General features: G+C 37.8%; 2 protein-coding genes and 1 pseudogene across 2 annotated transcripts; 2 read left to right on the top strand and 1 right to left on the bottom strand.

Moving 5' to 3' along the window:
* Positions 1-517: 517 nt before the first annotated feature.
* Positions 518-2,744, bottom strand: LOC114745959 (uncharacterized). The gene is made up of 4 exons (XM_028934141.1): positions 1,822-2,744; positions 1,581-1,733; positions 961-1,366; positions 518-825 (listed from the first exon to the last, which is right to left on the bottom strand). The coding sequence occupies exons 1-4, from the start codon at positions 2,671-2,673 to the stop codon at positions 518-520; spliced, it is 1,719 nt and encodes a 572-aa protein (XP_028789974.1). The 5' UTR covers positions 2,674-2,744.
* Positions 2,745-7,662: 4,918 nt separating this feature from the next.
* Positions 7,663-15,683, top strand: LOC114745975 (uncharacterized; annotated as a pseudogene).
* Positions 15,684-17,945: 2,262 nt separating this feature from the next.
* LOC114745993 (probable pectinesterase 15) lies at positions 17,946-19,908 on the top strand. The gene is made up of 5 exons (XM_028934170.1): positions 17,946-18,388; positions 18,483-18,654; positions 18,747-18,953; positions 19,269-19,519; positions 19,621-19,908. Exons 1-5 carry the CDS (start codon positions 17,973-17,975, stop codon positions 19,775-19,777), a joined length of 1,203 nt encoding a protein of 400 aa, XP_028790003.1. The 5' UTR covers positions 17,946-17,972; the 3' UTR covers positions 19,778-19,908.
* Positions 19,909-20,116: the final 208 nt, after the last annotated feature.

The following is a 20,116-nucleotide window of genomic DNA, read 5'->3' as shown; positions in this document are numbered from 1 at the left end:
GACATGAAATTGTTAATCCATTAACAGAGAACAAGTCATTTCCAATTCAATTGCTGTCATTGGTATTTGCATTTGGAATTATGCAACCTCACCATGAAATCAACATCGAAAATGTGCCTCTTCCCTGGCCCCAACTCTGCCTTCATGTCCTCCATCACTGCCTTGCACACCAAATTAAGCACCTACAGAACACAAGTGAAAACGTCATTCTGGTACAATAATCTCACCAAACATTATCAAACATAATCGTGGGTGCAGGGACAGAGCATTCTTAAATACCCTGTTATTTACTCTGTTCACTCCACCCAGGGAAAACAGCTGTTGTCGGTCTATATCTTCATCAAACATTTTGATGACAGTCCTGCAAACATTGTCAGATGTCAGTGACAGAAAGTATGGTGTTGGGGACATCAATACTTGTCATTCCCATGTATGTTATTGTCATTTTCAATCCTATTGCTGTCATTTTCAGGGCACACTGTGTCATTTAAAAACAAAACACTAGCTACGGATATACTTACATATTCCCCTCTTCCTCTCCCTTGGGTCTACGGGATATTAAAGTGAAAAAGATGTCACTTTCCTCCTTTGGCCTCTTCGTCCTCGGAGCTGCCTTGAATTCTATCCACGGAGATTTAATTGTGGAACTCTTTGCCCTTGTTGACCTCCGAAGGTCAATCGATTTTTCAGGCCCTCCTTCCTCCCCACTGTCACTGCTCACCCATTCTCGATCCAACAGCAAAGGAACATTGGTAGGGGTCATTGTCAGTACATGTGTAGCTTCCTCCCCCTCATCATCTGAATCCCGAACCTCCTTATCATCATCTTCGGCCTCCTCAACCACATAATCATGACTGACTTCCATGTCATCATGGTCATCTTCCTCCTCATCAACCACATGACCTCCTTCCCTGTCATCATGGTCATCTTCCTCCTCATCCTCGTCGTCGTCGTCATCACCTCCATGACCATCACGGTCACCCTCTTCTTCCACCTCCTCAACCATGTAATCATCACTGACTTCCCTGTCATGAAGGTCATGTTGTTCCTCATCCTCATCCTTCTCATCATCTCCTTTGCTGGTTTCATCCTCATCAAGTTCCTCATCTGCACTTCCCGCTGCAACCTCTCTTGCAATCTCCTCCACCACTCGGTCAACATCATCAGCTTCTTCAGCATCGTTACCAGCTGCATCACCAACTGTTTCAACCCCTTCTTTAGCAGTGGCATTCTCATTCCCCATCCCCTTAACTTTGGCGTTCAATCCAATCTGCAATTTGAGTAGCTCATCATCAAGAGCCTTCATTAACGTCCTCTGGCTTTCTTCAAGCTTCTTCACAAAACGAGCCCTCAACTCCTTCAATGCCTGCATACACAGTAAATGAAGATATCAAAAAAATTGTTCACTGTTATCAAATGCCAGTATCTCACTGGTCATTTCTAAATAAAGTCTTGTCATCTCAAGTATCAACCTTGCTAATAGACTGACTTAAACTCAGGTCACGTATATTTTCTAAGTTCCCACATACCGGATCTAAAGACTGCAAAATTGAACTGTCCTCATGTCCTGCTGAGTATACCTCGCTGCCACTGCTTCCATGCAATATTCCCATGCTGCTGCCTCTCTCTTTCTCCACCCTCTCCTTTATCTTCTCCTCGGTCCAATATTCAATGGCGCTTGTTGAACCCCGGTCAACAGACAATCCCAGCGGGAAACGCTCAACAAAATACAGCTGCAAAACCAAATAAAGATAGGTCACACTTCTGCAACAATAACAAAAGACAAAAATATAGTGAACCATAAGAAAAATATTGACTTACCAGCAGCAAATAAAGACACCCTCCAACATTGCAGGTTCCTTTCTTCTTCTTCTTTGTCATCTTCACAAAGTCTCCCATTTCCTTCCACAGGTTCTTGATTATGTACGTTGACCAATCATATTTCCAAAACCCATTCATCGTGTGACGCATCACTTTCAACAAACGTATATGTACAGTTGTGCTTGACCCAGGACATAGAAAAGCTCCAACTGTATAAAGCATAAATAGGAACTCAAAATTGTCGCTTTCTTCCCCAGATAATATCCTCTTCAGTATCTGGGTAAATGGAACCTTCCAATAAGTGTCCTTCAACCTCTTGTATTCCGGGTCATCCTCACTAACATCAGATTTCACTTCCTCCCCACTGTCAGGTACACCTAGAAACTCATGCGCATCTTTTGCCTCAATTGCCTGCCCTTGCCCTCTAATGGTCAAAAAATGCGTTGGTGGGTCATAGCATCTCAACAATGACACAAGTAGATCACGTGGAAGTTGCTTCACATTCACATTAAGCAAGTTCCCAAATCCCATCCTCTGAACTTTCTGCCTCAACCGCCTGTTCTTCTTCACATATTCAGCCAATGATAGAAATCCGGGCAATGAGCACCGGGTGTACAAGGGAACATCATACTTCTTCTTCTCACCTTTCTGTGGCTTCGTTTTCCTTGCCCTCTCATTATACCTATCTTTCTCTTCTTCACTCAGGGCCCTCCATGCCTTCCCCACTTCAATTTTTTCTTCTCTTGCGTTTTTACACTTCTCACCTCGTTTAGCCATATACTCCCTTCTGAACAACACAAGCCCACTGTGGACTCCTTTGCTTGTGGACCCTTCCCCTTCTTCCAACACCATCTCGTATAGTTCTGCAAAGTCATCAAGGTACCATCATTAAATCATAATTTTAATACATTTACTACACATCTAGTTCTTTCCAGATTCGTTATGGTCATTTCCAATTAATTCATTGTCATTTACAATATGGCCATTACAGAGTGACAGTAAGGATGCTGGTATGAATATGGTCGTTTCCAGTTAATTTATTGTCATTACCAATATGCCCATTATAGACTAACAGTTAGGTCAGTACTATGAATATGGTCATTTCCAATTAATTCATTGTCATTTACAATATGGCCATTACAGAGTGACAGTAAGGATGCCGGTATGAATATGGTCGTTTCCAGTTAACTTATTGTCATTACCAATATGCCCATTACAGACTAACAGTTAGGTCATTAATATGAATATGGTCATTCCCACTTAATTCATTGTCATTACCAACATGGCCATTACAGTCTGACAGTAAGGTCATTACTATGAATATGGTCATTTCAAGTTCCTTCATAGTCATTTACCAGTTTGGTATTGTCATTTCCAGTTTATTCATATAATCTTTCCACTCATTCAGACAGTAAGGTCATTACTATGAATATGGTCATTTTAGGTTCGATCATAGTCATTTACCAGTATGTTATTGTCATTTCCAGTTGTTCATATCATTTTTCCAGTCAATCAGACAATTTTCCTACTGATTTCAAAACCCATTTTTCCAGTTCTCAACTACGTTATTAAAAACAGAATAGCTTGCCATAGCGACTCAGCATAAACCCTTAATCGCCATTCCTGTCATTCACAAACTTCATCGCGTCATATCTAAATATTGCCCTATCATTGATTCCCAGACTCACCCAGAAACGTCGACCACAGCACGAAACTTAAATGCCTGAACTTACCTCACTGAAATGCTGTTGATGCTTGTTAACTGCAATGGTGAATCACCGTGCGCCAACCTTCGTCTTTCCACACAATCAGTCAGACGCGACCACGTTCGCCCTTCGAACAGCACGCCCTTCCACTTCCAACTCCTCTGCTCTCTTACGCACACACTATTTCGGGGTCCTCAACTGTCCAGCTTGCCGGCGTTTTTAGGGCAACAATGGGGATGGTGGAAGCGAGAAACCGGGAAGCACGACGGTCAGTGCAGGAGTGTTCGCGCGCGCCTTCTCTCTCTCCGCTTTCAAACGCTGACTGACAGGGGCTGTTTTGTAATTGTGCAACATTTGCATAATCCCAAATCAGGCAACACTTCCCTATCTGGTAATACATTTGCTTAGCTTCCCATTCTGGCATTTTATTATTTCAGCCTTCTTTATCTGTCATTTTCCCAATAATCAAACGGGATGCTTTTCTAAATGTTTTCCCCGTAAAGGAGACCAGAACTGCCCAATCATATTAAAATACTGGGGGACCCATGCATGCCCCATAGAACCTCTTTTCCTAAGTCGAATAATGTTGCGTATACATCTCGTCTTTCTCGAGCATGGGCAGTTTGCAGTAACATGTATACTTCTACAATCGATCAAACCAACCAACCAAGTGCCAACTATCAAATGATCCGCGCTAATAACCAGTATTTTATAACAAAAGCCGCCGAACTTTCGATTCTGATGAACTATATATGTAATAATACGGAGAGTTTGACTTCGCCAGTTACGAAGATGATGCTCCATGAACCTAAACTAACATCATGCTGTACAGTCAGTCTTGGCTCTATTTGAACGAGACATGGCGGATATTTCGCAACCGTATGGTTCGATTGAGGTCTTTCCCAAAAAGGAATAATTATAAGTGGGGATCGTAATGAGATGTGCAGTAACTTGGAATGGCATATCCCTTGGAAGATGCTTGATCAGGAACCTCCTTTTCATTCTCTACTTTTGTTTTATGTGTCTTTTTTCACGAAAAGTCGCCACCACACTAATACACCACGGGTATTTAAGTCATCTCACGCTTTTATTACCATCATGACCAAAGGAGTAAACCCTACCATTTGGCTATAACAATCAATCCTAGCTTCATTCTCAGACCCTCTTCGTCCTCCATCATCATAACCATGTATTGCTTTCTCTTCTCAGTCGCATCCACAGCTTGGCCTCCTCTGCCCATGGCGGAGGCGTGGTGGCTGAATATCTGTATCCTCCATTGTCACTTGCTCCCCTTTAGATTCAAGAATAAAGTCTGCTGGGAATGAATGAACCAATCAGATTCTTGAGAATGATTTCTCTTGAAGAGGGCAACTTCGATCCTTTGGCATTTTCACTTCCTCGGTCTCACCTGATCACTCCCTGTGAGGGCTCTTCCAGGTGTATCTCTTCTCATCTCCTCTTTTTCCTTTTTACTGTAGTTTGAGCATGGTTATGAGTTATGATCAGGCTGCTAGCCATTCGGAGGACAATAAATTAATGTTCTTAAGTTTGTACTTGTTCTCGTTTCAGACGCATTTCTTACTGTAATCTGTTGAGCAACAGAGATTTTCAATTTCTACCGAGGGTCGTAAAAATATACTTTAGCTAGTGAAGAACTGCGCCTTTAAATCTTTGAAAAAGTAAGGATAGTTAGGCAAAACGAAGTCCGAATTACCAGATCTGATCTATATCTGTGTCCATGTCAATGACGGAGCATCTAACCAGCTAGGGCTCGTAATGAACTCAACTCTTTAAAGGTGTTCGGAGATTCCACTGTGTTCACAAAGGAGTTTGCTGGCTGGTCTATATACAAGTCGAGTTTAGGAGATGTGTTACTCAACTCGTCTAGATCTTGAATATCTCATTTCAAGAATAACAGGAAAAAAAAAATCATCTTGAACGGATGAAAAAATTTCACTAGTATTTTGCTTATCCATTTCAATCTCAACTAGTGGATATTGGTAATAAAGGCACAAACAACCACGTATATGGAGATTAAGAAGCTCTCCACTATCCAGCTAGTGTGATAAACGTGTTCTGCAACTTCAATATTAGTGTAGTTATCGATATTAAGCACTTGCCAAAAGCCTTATCAGCAACCGGCATGTTTTTGAAGGCCCGATCCCGCAATTAATACGTTAATCTGAATCTGATATGGATATGTAACAATTATATAGTATCTTGTGTTTTGATGAACTGATCAACCTGGGGGGCGTTGTTATCCATTTACCAGAGGCTAGCTCTGAGAAGTTCTTTATACTAATAGTGAGACTGAGATTGATATTGTATAAATCTAAAGTATGGTTTCAGTTTCGTTATGAGAGAAAATTTACAGGCGAAACGCAGCAGAAAATGACAAGGAACAGATATCCAACTTAAAACATGCAAGTCTATATCAAAATCAAATCAAAACGTGCGCTTTATCATGTGAAGTATATTTTATTCATCGACCAGTCAACCTACGGTTGTGAACATATACAAACGCACGCGCATAGTTTTTCTTGGACATTGTTTCGTGGCCGTTATAAAGAGTGCAAGGTGATTATAACAGTGCTCGAGAATGAAATTGAACTCAATCTACAGTATGAAATAAAATGAGCTTCCAAAGCCTCAATTCAGAAGGACATTTTTGTCACTAGATGCTACGTTAAGAGCGAAAGATCAGATAAAGAGCTTCATCTTTATCTTGGAGGGCACCAGAAACAAAATGACACTAGTTCCACTGATTGAGCAACTAATAACCATTCTTTCTGAACGAGCTTAATATATATTTATTCAAATATTTGGCCACTTCACTTAGAAATTAAAATTGATTAGATGGGTATTTCATCTTACGGTGTTCACATACAGGTGTTGGACTTAGACTTCATTATTCTATGTCGCATCAGTATAATTAATCCATCAAATATCAAATATTAAGTAGATAACACGAATCATGAATAATACAACTTATTCCTTTGGGCCATACAATGTGCACAAGTTGTGTTTGATTATAACCAAACGTTGACGTAAGAATAATACTAAAATTTTGAATTCGAAAAACAAATAGCAATCAATTAATCAATTAAAACCAATAAGCAGTATGATAATATACTTATCATCAATTTTCATTCATATTGCAATATTTAAATTATCCAGCATGGATTATTAGTGGCAAAAAAATTATTATTATTTTTAAACGGAGAATCTCATAAAAAGAGGTTTAAAATCACTAAATCTCAAATAGAATTTTTTTTACAAAAATATGATGTTATTTGCAAGTCTAGTATTGTCAAAATCTATTAAAATGTTGTTACCGAACTTAATTTAGAATTAAATAATTTCAAACTTTTTTTCCCATGGAATTCTCCCCTTTTTAGATTTCTATCCTTTGAAAGTGATATCAGAATAGAACGGCTATTTCGTTTATTTTTTAGAAAAATTCAAAGCTTTATTTGAAGCAAAAATATAAAAAATTTTCGAATAAAGTTAAGCCAAATTATATCTTTAATCAAAACACCTTTATGCCTATTATTTAATTACCAAAACAAGCATTCGAAAATCTATTTTAATTTACCAATATTAAATGGTCAATATTCAAAGTTAACAAATTCAAAATCATTCAACAACAAATTTGGAATAAACTGATTAATTATTGTTATTGTTTCTATTATTAAATAAATATAACGCAAGCTTCTCTAAAAGATGGATGGTCTCAGATCGCAACATTTGATATATATTGATGGCTCATGAACGTATTTGTGTAGCTTAAAAATAAAATATTTATTACTCCTTGCAATAACAGTATAACACCAATATTATGATTGCTTTTATTTACTTTTTTTTTTACCAGCTATTTTTATCTACTTTATTGCATAGTAGAGTACTGTATCTTACGGGATGAGAAGCGCTTTTGACATTAACGTGACACCATAGTCTTCTATGACTTGAAAATGTCGGGAACTCTGTGAAAACATTAAACGGCAACAATGTTTTAGGGCCCTTTGGTCAATTCGGGCGTTTCAGTTTTTGGAGTTGTGCGGGGGGAGCAGCTTCACAAAAGTTTTAAAATTACCTTAAATTTACAGTTCTGCCACTTTCCCCTTTTCCGAAATCCCAAATCTCATCCCACTCGACTTCTCTCTCTCTCTCTACCCCCGCCCCCTGTGACTGTGAGTATGGTTAGCCCACCCTCCTGTATCAGCGAGTGAATGAAACTCGTGGACCCAACCCTCTCACCCTCGCTTGCTTCGTCACTTCCATTCTCTTCGAAACCAATCCAATTTCCTGAAAAGGGTGTTTCCTCCTTCAAAACCCTTCTCTCTATATCTGCTCACTCCCACTCCTGTTATGCTATTCCTCTTCAATTTCAGCTTTAATGCACTCCATCTCCTTAACGTAGGTTTCTCTGTAGCTTTATTCTAATTTCAATCACTTGGGGCATTAGATTTTACTCAATTCGTTTGTTTTCCTGCAGATTTAGGCGCTGATTCGCTCCCTGTGTTCGAAGCGGCCATGAAGCAAGACTTCGAATCACTGTCTGTTTCGGAAGGCCAATCTCATGATGCATTCGTTCCAACTTCGCTTTCGGAAACTCAATCTGGTTCTCAGACGATGGTCAATGCTCAGGTTTCTGAGAATGACGGTTCTAGGATCGTTAGAGGTGCTGTGGTGAATGGTTATATTGTTTATACTCGACAAAGGAAGGTTCGGCGTTTGTATGATGGGTATTCTAAGAACGAGAAGTTTAAGAAGCTAAAGACCTCTGTAGAACCGCAAGCAGATGTACACATTCCAGGGGCGGAAGGCGGAGGCGGTGTAGAGATAGACAATGTAGAAAATAGAATAGAAATTGGAGCCCGTTGCAGTACGGAGAAGCCTCAAAGCTACAATGAGCCGCAGAACGTGCCAGCACAAAATCGTGCGGGGGAAGGTGGCTACCGTGATGTTCCTGTGGTTATTTCTAACGTTGATAGTGTACAGAAAGATGTTGTAGTTAAGACATTGAAGCGTTATTCTCGGTCAACTTTCAAAACAAAGGTTCGCTCTTCTGATAGGGCTCCGAGTGTCTCAGAATCCACCCAGACTGAAAATACTAAATCGGATGGGAAGGTGAACGCTGCCCCCAGCGCATTAACAGCTCCAAGAAATAAGTTGGAATTGAAGATGTCAAAAAAGATTGTGCTCAACAAGAAGCCTATGACCGTCAAGGAGCTCTTCGATACTGGTCTAGTGGATGGGGTTCCTGTCGTTTACATGGGCGGAAAGAAGGTTGCCCTTATTAGTTTATTTATCTATATATTTATTATTATTTTTTAAGCCGATTGCAATTGTACGTGTCTAAGTTACGTTCGATGTTACAAAAGTAATAGTTTGACTAAAGTAGGACTTCCAAATTTAGTAACAGACACTTCACACTTGTCTCTCAGAGAAGCGTTGAGTTAAATAGTTCATAACGTGCTATTAACGGGCTTGGCCCTCGGTGGAGTTATTTCTAATCATCCTTTTTTTTTTCCTGGATATTTCTAATAATCCTTTTTGCCGATAGTTAAACTGGAAAAATGTATCTTCAATGTCTGTGCGTTTATATTACAGGCTTCGGGACTGCGAGGCATTATTAAAGACGGGGGAATATTGTGTTTTTGCTGTCTGTGCAATGGACGCAGGGTTAGTTATGATTTTCTTTTGCTTGTGCAATGGATTCTTTGGTCTATACACTCCCGTGAGTTTTCCCCACTTCCATTTTCTACCCACCTAGGTTATTCCACCTTCCCAATTTGAGATTCATGCATGCAAAGCGTACAAGCGAGCAGCACAATACATTTGTCTGGAAAATGGGAAGAGCCTGCTTGAGCTATTGAGGGCGTGCAGAGGAGCTCCCTTACATACTCTGGAGGCGACAATTCAAAACGTTGTTTGTTCTCCACCTGATGAAAAGTACTTCACTTGTAAAATGTGCAAGGGTGAGCATATCTTTTGTTACTGTTCATCATTAACTGTTTTTGGTTGGGCGAGGTTATCATCCTGATAATGGGATTTTGAGGCAAAAGTCAAAGTAAACGAGGACAGAGTTTTTTTTTTTTTTAAAAAAGATTTGCTTTGTGTACTTATACTTTTCTTACATCTGTTATTTCCATAGTATGTTTCCCTCCTTCCTGTGTGGAAAGAGTAGGGTCTATATGCAGTTCTTGCAAGGAGTCCAAGGAATCTCAAGACAATTCCATCGATAAAGTGGGCAAAAGAGTCAGGTACTCGTTTCTTCCCTCTCCGTTAAAAAGTTTTTTTTTTTTTTTTTCTTTTGAAGTATTCGCGTGGAATACAATAAGGATTTAAAGATGCATGCTTTATCGTCACCATCTGATTACACAGTACTGTTGGTTACCTAAAACTTACAATTAAAGGCCTGCTTTAAAGGGGCGCGGTTTTTTTTTTTTTTTGGCTGAATAAGGGGCGGTGTTTTGTTACTCTTAGTCTACGACTCTTCGTATACATGCTTCTAAATAAACTAAAAGAAAAAAAATCTTCTACACTGAATATGTTGAAAGTACCACTGCGATGTGATGTAGCCACTGCAGGCCACTTTGTGAAAAAGTAAAAAGAAAGTTAGTGTGATTTTCTTTTTGGGGGATGGTGGTGGTGTTATTATTCCATCTTGTTTTTAACGCGTTTGATCCCACAAAGTACTATTCTGATGATACTAGGACCCCTGGCATTTTCAAACATCTTTCCAGCTTGATTTCAGTGTATGCTTGGGCATGCCTTCTGGAAACAAGTATGCTTTCCAAAGATTTTAGCTCTTGTTTACGGACCTGCCTATTTTTCCAATTCCAATTAGTCTTGTTTAAGAAGGATAACACAGGAAAAAAAAAAAATGAAACATTTCCCCCCTCTTCTTACTAATATTGAATTGTTGTAGTTAGATTTTTTATTGGCTTGTGTCTGCTTCCAACATGTACGATAAACTCATGCACATTTATGTTAATTCTATAAAATCCTAACCAGTACATATATGATTCTTGAAATAATGTATCCCAGTTTTATCATGTGGCTGAATGCTAGTGGGCATGCGGTACTTACATAAAACGTTGCTTTTGGACAAGACAAAGTATGCAACGCAAAAAATTACATGAAGTGACATAATGTCACAGTTCAAAATGAAAGAAAAAGATGCGCCTAAAATGATGAACCCTTGTGGAAGGTGCAACAATAAGTTCCCCAATCCTATTTTAGGTTATTACTTTTTTCATCATTATTTTGCTACATTTCAGGTCCCCTAGACCGCTGTCTGCCTCTAAGCAATCTGATACTTCTGAGAAGTGTATCTCTTCGCAGATTAAGAGACACTGGAAGAAAAGAACAAAGTTGGTATTTATAACTATTTTATCTAATATTATATATATCACTACGCTTGTTGCCGAACAATTTTGTGCTCTCTTTGCATTCTTTCATTTTAATTTTTTGAACTTGCTGCAAACTATGTTGTTAAGGTCACCAAAATGGGTTAGCCGTGCAAAGTCTTCCAAGAATTCTTCAATGACTATCCTATCACGCAAGAAGGGTCTTTGGAGGATGAAAAAGAAGTTTGTATCTTCCAATTTTTATCTTTTAGGCAACAGTGACGTAGTCAAGTTATTTAGCTTTCTTGTGAATCTTTAACAAATAAATCATTTTATCAGGTCCGGAAAATTGTCAGTAAAATTGAAGACTGCAAGGACTACTTCAAATTCAATGCGTTTAGCTTCACCAAACAAGAGTCATTGGAGGATCACTAAAAAGTTAGTTCTTTAGGTCCCCATCACTTATTTGTATAACTCTGGCTGGCTGTATTATTGTAATATTATTATTTAAAATATCTCTCTTTTAGTGATGATAATCTGCATTTGTTCATCTGATATGTTATTCTCAAGGCATCAGCAGTTGCATAAATTAGTCTTTGAGGAAGGTGGATTGCCTGATGGAACTGAAGTAGCTTATTATGCACGTGGACAGGTTATTTACATTAATTTCATGTGCAAGCTCGTGTCTATATGTCTTTTGCTGTATTAACTCGTATATTCTGGTTGACAGAAACTGCTCGAGGGTTACAAAAAGGGCTTTGGAATAATGTGTCGATGCTGCAACTCTGAGGTATATCTCATTGACATTTTTCTTCTAAGCTTGTAAGCACACCTCAAGATTGAGTAAATTATAAAGATAATGGATTTTATTGTAAATGTTCTGCAGGTCAGCCCCTCACAGTTTGAGGTCCATGCAGGCTGGGCTTCCCGCAAGAAACCGTGAGTGCTTCTATTTATTTTTTATTTTGGGTAGTTTTTTTTTTAATTCTTGTTGCTTTTGAATTTCTTAAAACTGCAATACTTTTGGGCAGTTATGCATACATCTACACATCAAATGGGGTGTCACTCCATGAGTTAGCTATATCTCTCTCAAAAGATCGCAAATACTCTGCAAAGGATAATGATGATTTGTGCATAATTTGTTGGGATGGCGGAGATCTGTTGCTTTGTGATGGATGCCCAAGGGCTTTTCATAAAGGTCAGATATGCATTACATAAAATTTGCCAGACAACTTAACTATTTAATGATCTACCTTTGGCATAATATATTTTCCCAATTAGATAGCGTTGACTGATGAGAGAAAAATTCATGCATCACCTTGGGCATGCTTTCAGGCTGTTTGAAGATGTGGAATTTTAAAAGAGTAAAGGGGGAGAGGGTAGGAGGAATAAGGAGATATGGAAGAATAGATAGAAATAGAGGGAGAAAGAGGAGGGGCGCCTAGCAAGTCGAGAGAACTTAATTCAACGTTCAATGCTACCTTAACCCTGATTAATGAGCGCTTTATATAAAACCCAAGGGATAACTCCTAATGAGATAAAATAAAATGGAAAGATAATTAATAAGAGAATAATTAAAGAATGAAAATAAAATAAAAGCTGTTTTAATAAAATAAAGTTCTAATTCTCTTGTTTATCCTTTGTAGGCTTAATCTCTAATGTACAATTAATGACTTATTCATCGCTCCTAATTTTCTTTTTCTCTTTCTTCATTGCCTTCTATCATATTGTTACGTTTCTTTTAATAAAGAAATAACCTTCGATTTTTTTTTAAACAAACAATATTATTTTCTTAAATTATTTTTCATGATTTATTGAATCCGATATAAATTTCTGAGAAATATGCATTGTTTGACAAATAAAAGGATATTTATCTTCCAAGTGGCTCGTATATTTCGTTGTAATGTACAGAATGTGCATCTCTGTCGAGTATTCCACGGGGTAATTGGTACTGTAAGTTTTGCGAAAACATGTTCCAAAGAGAAAGGTTTGTGGTGCACAATGCCAATGCTGTGGCAGCTGGAGGGTTGAAGGAGTTGATCCTATTGAGCAGATAACCAAGAGATGCGTGCGCATTGTTGAAGATGTTGATACTGAGCTCAATGGATGTGCTTTATGCAGGTACTTCACGGAGATTAGAAGCCTATGCATGAACTTGGTGTATATTTTTATTCTGCTGTTTGGAATCGGCAACTTTTACCTTGCTTCCTACTGCGTTATTGAATTAATCATTTCCGCAATCTTTTATAATTATTAATTTTCTAGTTACCTACATGTTATGAAAAGAAATTTGTTCATGTAGGGCTTGTGACTTCAGCAAATCAGGATTTGGTCCTCGAACAATAATAATATGTGATCAGGTATGCACGCTAGTACATTGTCATGAAGGCTTACAGTTTCAACATTGAATAGCTAAAGTTCCCAAGTTCATAAAAGGGCATGATTATTGATGCAAGTATTAAATTTGATTGGAATCCTTCTGTCTCTAGTGAACTCATGAGATGTTCATGTTCTTGTTCTTCCCTATGTTTTCCAGTGTGACAAAGAATTTCATGTTGGCTGCTTGAGGGATCATAAAATGTCATTTTTGAAGGTATGCTGTGTGTTTCCATGTCTTAATATGCGGATACAATAGTTTGGATTCCAATCTTGTGTCTACTGGCCATGTTATAATATTTCTAGGTCTGATGACAGGAGCTGCCAGAAGGGGATTGGTTTTGTTGCCATGATTGCTCAACCATACATTCTACTTTTCAGAACCTCCTGGTTAGGGGGGCTGAGAAACTTCCAGAACCACTCTTGGATGTTATAAAAAAGAAGCAAGAGGAAAAAGGTTTAGAATCCCTTAGTGATATTGACGTGAAATGGAGGCTTCTTAAGGGCAAAATTGCTACTCCTGAAACTAGGCCATTTCTTTTACAGGCTGTCTCAATCTTTCATGTATGTTCTCTCATACTTCAATATAAGTTGCTTCATGCTTTTTGTTTTCCCTCTTTAGGGGATTAACATCATAATTCCTTTATGCCATCCTTTATAGATCTGCTTTGATTCTTACCTGCAATATACTTTATTTCCCTACTTTTATTGGTTATAAATGGTGTTACATTTTCATCTTAAATTGATTCTTCATTTTGTGTCTATCTGATTGCAGCGTGGATAATTTGTAATTTATTTGAAATATTTAGATAAAAGTCTGATTGAAGTGGTAAACATATATTCCCCTTCAATATAAATGGCCCCATGACAGAGTAATTTATCTGCTGCATAGCATTAATATTATTATATAACTATCATGTCATGAGTCAGCTTTTGCATAGGCTTATGGCCATGCGTCTATCTACATGCTCTGTGAACTCAGGATAGTGGATAGGGTATGGCTTTTGTTTAGGCGCAGGGTTGATAGTGGACCACAATGATTATCTCTCTTTGGGAGAGCATTTGTGTTTTACCTTGTGGAACCCATTTTGAGTTGGTAACGATGTCATGTTTTCAGGAATGCTTTGATCCTATAGTTGATTCAATTACTGGACGCAATCTTATTACGGCCATGATATACGGGTAAGAATTCCTTAAGATAAATGTGTTTGCTTTTCCTTTGTCTCGATTAACATGCACCTCCCACGTGCAGAAGGACTGTGCGGAGACAAGAGTTTGGGGCAATGCATTGTGCAATATTAATGGTCAAGTAAGTAGCGGTCTTCTGCGTTTGACTCTTTTTTTTTTTTTTTTTGCATATTTATATTACCGTTCACGAATTATTTTCTTGATCTTGTAGTTCAACTGTGGTATCAGCTGCCTTGCTTCGAATTTTTGGCAGTGATCTTGCAGAGCTTCCTCTAGTTGCAACTCGTAGTATTAACCATGGAAAGGTGCAGGACTGTGGCTTGGAAACAATGCTTGCATTCATCATATCTGTCTTCTTCTACTTCTTTTTTTCGGCGGCCATAACCATATCTGTCTTTATAAATCTTCCTTGCCCTAATTTTATCGTGACCCACACGAGGAAGATCTGTGCACGCTTAGTAAGTCGTGGTATTCCATGACCTCTTAGCAGTGGTATTTACGAGTGAAGCCAAAGCATGATATCCGTACTGTGTCTTGGTGTAGATGGACTTCTAGTTGTTTGACTTATTGCATCATATTCTTCCCTCCTGTTGAAAGTTTCTGTAGAATGGTTCATTATTGATTATTCATGTGGATATGTATGAGGATTGCTTACGTTGTAGTGGTGGATTAAATAGATGTATTTTGGTTTGGCATGACAGGGGTACTTCCAAATACTATACTCTTGCATTGAGAAATTGCTGGCTTCCTTAAACGTGAAAAACCTTGTGCTGCCAGCCACCGCTACTGCGGAGTCCATTTGGATTGAGAAATTTGGGTTCACGAAGATGACACCAGATGAGGTATTTATATTGTTTCCTTTATTACCTTGAAAGGTTGTGGCTAACATTTTGGCACTGCCCCTACTTGAGCCTTCCGAAAGGATTTGACTGGGGTCACTCATTGTGCTGCAGCTTGGCAACTACAGAAAGAGCTACCAGCAGATGGTGATATTTCAAGGGACATCCATGCTTCATAAAATGCTCACCACAGGTCCAGATATCAAAAGCTCATCATGAAAAAAAAAAGTTTTAATTATAAAAGCTGAGAGTTTGTTGCTTTTATTCAACATTTAGCCAATTTTGAATCTGTACCTTTCCCTTGTTTGAGTATTTATTATTTTAATTTCATTAAATTAATAAGTTATGGTTGTGCTGTTAAATAGAACGTAGGTGGGTTTCGCCGTTTCACATCGCTATGTCCTTGGCATGACCTCATGGATGTCGTGGTCAAAATGATATGGCAAAATGAAAGGCGATCATTTTTTTTCCCGTTGGAACCTGAAAAACTGAAGATTCGATGGTTTAAATTTATTTTTCTGACAAATATTTGCACCTCTATTGTATCCCTCAACTGATGAAATCACTACCGGACTCTCGGCTTTTGATGAGGGTGGTGAAAATTTTTTATGGGCTCTTCAAATTTTATTAAAACTTCTAAACAATTTATTGTTTAAATAAATACTTGTTTGGCATGTTAAATGAAATATATTTAAGCCTAAATGAAATCAACTCAATAATCATATATCTGCCTTTCTATTCAAGGGTGTTTGGGTAGAATCAAAATTATAATTTTAAGAGTACTTTTATAAAATATGAAATAAATACGTGAAGGAGTTTGTCTATTGATAAAAAAATATTTTTAAAAAGTATTTTTGGATCATCCAAATACTCTTCAAAATCTTTTTTTAAAAACAAAAAACCATAGTCAAACATGACTAAAATGTACACATAACTGCTGCCCGGAGAGCGTATAAAAAATTGTACAAAAATTACATAGATTAAAGTCCAGAAAGCTACCTTATCATAATCGCACAAGCAAGCGGCTGGCGTGTATGTTGGTCCTAATTAAATTACTTGTTTGTACTAATTCTTAGAGTTGTTCAAGACCGGCCCGTCCCGGTTGGCCCGTTCCGGTCCTGGTCTTATTGGGATGAGACGGATCCGTCCTGAAATTTTTTGGGACGAGACAAACCGGGACGGGACACGGGACGGGATCGTCCCGTCCTGGTTCCTTTTTAAAAAATTTTTTTTTAATTGTTTATCTTATTTATATAATATTATTTTTTTCATATTTTTTTAAGATTTGAGACTATTGTATGGAACTATGGATATATTTATTTAGAGTTTTTATAGTTGTTAATGATTTGAGATTATTGATGATTAGAATTTTTAGCAAGTTTTTATTGTGTTAAAAGTTTTTGTTTAGAGTTTTTAATGACTATTATATGTAATATTTTGAGCTTTTGTTTAAGAGTGCCCAACCAAATAAAAAAGAAAATAAAAAGATGTTTTTATAAGGTTTAAGCCCAAAAAAATATAATTAAAAAAATCAGATTTTTTTAAAAAAAATTTTAAAAAAATTTCGGGACGTCTTGGTCCCGTCCCGACCGGGACCAGGACAACTCCGGGACACGGGACAGATTTTCTGTCCCGTTACTGTTTATCGGGACGGAACTGGGACGGGCCTGTCCCTGTCCCGGTCCCGGTCCGTCCCGTAAACAGCCCTACTAATTCTAAATATAAGAGGTACCTTATATTGTAAATTTGTGTACGGTTATTATTCCAAACATAGATGAATATTTGATAAAGATTGCGCAGAAGCTGTGCAGGGATTGGACCAACGTTTTTACATATAATCATTTTTTAAATTAAAAGACAAAAGTGAATTTATTAAAAAAATAAAAATAAAATTTAGGATATAAAATCGTGGAAGGTCTAGACGTGGACCTATCAGTCTATCAGCTTTTATTGTCCTCATCATCGCCTTCGGAGAGTAACAATGTTCAATTTCTGCTCGTATTGGTGCGCAACGGCAGCTTGAGAATGTTCAGGGTCTGGGTCGCCAAAAATGAATACTGAGACCAAAAGCGTTTAGAAGAAATAATAGCGGAGAAATGTAATCCACCCATTTGGAATCAGTTTGAATAATTCTTCAGGCAGAGCTGTGCTGTGAATTCAAATCAAAGCATCGGCAATTGTTTAACTGATTTAACACAGTGCATTTCAAGCCAAGAAGATAGCCTCTTCGATTCCTTAGACACAATCAATCTTCCTGTTGTTCCCGATTGCTGCCGTCGACCATTATCTTTGCTTTCAAAGTAACCATTCAATAATCAATAATATTGAACCCCAGAGAACCTTCATATAATCCCCCTATATTCTCTCTCCAATAAAATTTCTTTATCTTGGCTTGTCCACCTTCCAAAATTTCATCCATTTCTGCACATCTCTCTCTCTCTCTTCCCCCATCATTGTCCATTAAATTCACTTTTTGGTGTTCTCACCTAATGCTTATAAATGCAGATACCATAGAAGATATATAGGTCCATACCTTTCTTAGCTCCCACTTCAGCTTTGCTTCAGTCAGACCCTCCTCACATGCACATAATATAACCACTCATACCTCACTCTCTCCCTCCACGCCAAACCCATTTTCTAACTCTAAATAACACATCGTCGCTAGCTATCTCGTGAGGATTTTAGCTATGAGATTTAACAAGATCCTCTTCTGGCTACTTTGCCTTTTCACCTTTTCCCTTTCCATCATAATTGTCTGTCATTACACGCCATCTTCCCTCACCGCCATCTCTTCCATTGCTCCTCAGAGTAATTTCAAGCAACATGTGATCTTAAGTAGGATTATAAAGCTGAGTGGCGCTGAAGACTTTGTGTCTCTAATAAGAAGACTTGCGAGGAGGCTTCCCTACCGAGTGAAGCACAAGGAGAAATGTGACAAGGGCATCTGGGATTCTGATCTTGTTGTGGACTATAATGTGAGTCTTGTTTTAACCGTTAGCTTGAAAGGTTGTGGAAATTTTAGCAGCATACAAAAAGCTGTAAATGCTGTTCCTGAAGCGAAGCCTGATAGAACTCTCATCATCGTTGATTCTGGCATATACAGGTGATTGTCTATATTTGAGTTTTGAATTAATTTTTTCATTGTTAATTGGTTACTTTTTTCAAATAACTATGCGATTAGTTTTGGAAAATGATAGAGAGAAGGTAACGGTGGAGGCAAGCAAAACAAATTTGATATTGCAAGGTAAAGGATATCTGAACACAATCATAGCATGGAATGATACCGCCAATTCCACAGGAGGGACCTTTAATAGTTACACAGTTGGAGTCTTTGCTTCTAAGTTTCTTGCTTACAACATTAGTTTTAAAGTAAGGGATTAAATAATTTTTTTGATGTAGTTTTATTTTTCACCTTCAATTTTCTGGGTTAAATTAATGTGGTGATATGTTCAAATTTTGAGAATACGGCTCCAGCACCATCACCAGGTATGACAGGAGCACAAGCAGTAGCGCTAAGGGTGAGTGGCGACGAAGCAGCATTCTACGAATGTGGAATGTATGGTGCTCAGGACACCCTCAATGATGATACTGGAAGACATTACTTCAAAGAATGTTTCATCCAAGGATCCATTGATTTCATATTTGGGAATGCTAGATCTCTTTATGAGGTACATTCTAAACATTTTGCCTTTACTTAGAAGAAACTTGGCATCTTGATTATTGATCACATGATATTTATATAAATAATTTTTCATAATCGTATATGGTTATAGAATGGCAACCATGCGCATTATTCATGCATTGATAGTGCATTATTCGTGCAATTACCTAATCTTATAATTATAAGGCAACCTAGCCACACAAAATTAATGAGGAGGATTGGCTGGTATGTGCAATAATTTTTGACTTGGAATGGAATTACATTATCAGCACTTTATATATATGGTTTTCAAGCAAAATTACTTCATGACTTGTGGCACCAGGATTGTACCCTAAACTGTATATCAACAGACGAAGGGGCTATGATTACCGGGTCCATCACAGCTCAAGCAAGACAATCAGAGAATGAAGAAACTGGGTTTTCATTTGTGAATTGTAAGATTGATGGCAGAGGAAAAGTATGGCTTGGAAGAGCATGGGGAGCTTATGCCACCGTAGTCTTCTCAACAACATATATGTCTGATGTTGTAGCTCCTGAAGGATGGAATGATTGGTCTAATTCTACGAGAGACATGTTTGTGATCATTATCTTTTTCTCATGTTCCTCTGTCTCTTCAATTTTATGTTGTAGTCCAACACAAGTGATGGTTGTGTGTGTGTGTGTGTGTTTTACAGGACTGTCTTTTTTGGGGAATATCGCTGTCTTGGTGGTGGAGCCAACTACTCGTCTAGAGTCTCATATGCAAAGCAACTTAAAGACCATGAAGCAGCCCGTTTCATGAATGTTTCTTATATTGATGGAAATGATTGGCTCCTCAATCATCCAAAATAGATGTTCTTCTAATACCCAAAAAACATACAAAGCAAAAAAGAGTTCTTCCATTCCTCATAATTAAATATACGCTCCCCGGCTCCGCTTGTATATATTAATACTCTTAATGTGCAATTTCAACGTAAGTAATAAATTATTGCATGGACACTCTGCTTATATATATATATATATATATATATATATATATATTAATACTTTTACTAAACAATTTCAATCCAAGTATAAAATATTATTACATGGACCGGCTTCAAAACAATGGTGTTTATCAAAGAAGACAGTCTTGTTAAGAAAAATTGTAACCACACATATAATCATTGTGTTAGACGACAACACACATAA

Source organism: Neltuma alba, unplaced genomic scaffold (genome assembly GCF_004799145.2).
Source record: "Neltuma alba isolate B1F8T4 unplaced genomic scaffold, ASM479914v2 tig00004862_pilon, whole genome shotgun sequence".
NCBI lineage: Eukaryota > Viridiplantae > Streptophyta > Magnoliopsida > Fabales > Fabaceae > Neltuma > Neltuma alba.
Note: the sequence above shows the minus strand (reverse complement) of the source record. Positions and strands in the feature narration are given on the sequence as shown.

What these genes read in the sequence shown, in the direction of transcription:
- LOC114745959 (XM_028934141.1), bottom strand. Translation starts at nt 2,673, where the DNA reads ATGGTGTTGGAAGAAGGGGAAGGGTCCACAAGCAAAGGAGTCCACAGT. An exon ending in GGTGTCTTTATTTGCTGCTG is followed by an intron (nt 1,734 to 1,821) that starts GTAAGTCAATAT and finishes TTGGTTTTGCAG; the next exon opens with CTGTATTTTGTTGAGCGTTT. An exon ending in ATGGAAGCAGTGGCAGCGAG is followed by an intron (nt 1,367 to 1,580) that starts GTATACTCAGCA and finishes CTGTGTATGCAG; the next exon opens with GCATTGAAGGAGTTGAGGGC.
- LOC114745993 (XM_028934170.1), top strand. Translation starts at nt 17,973, where the DNA reads ATGAGATTTAACAAGATCCTCTTCTGGCTACTTTGCCTTTTCACCTTT. An exon ending in CTTACAACATTAGTTTTAAA is followed by an intron (nt 18,655 to 18,746) that starts GTAAGGGATTAA and finishes TCAAATTTTGAG; the next exon opens with AATACGGCTCCAGCACCATC. An exon ending in TCTAATTCTACGAGAGACAT is followed by an intron (nt 19,520 to 19,620) that starts GTTTGTGATCAT and finishes TGTGTTTTACAG; the next exon opens with GACTGTCTTTTTTGGGGAAT.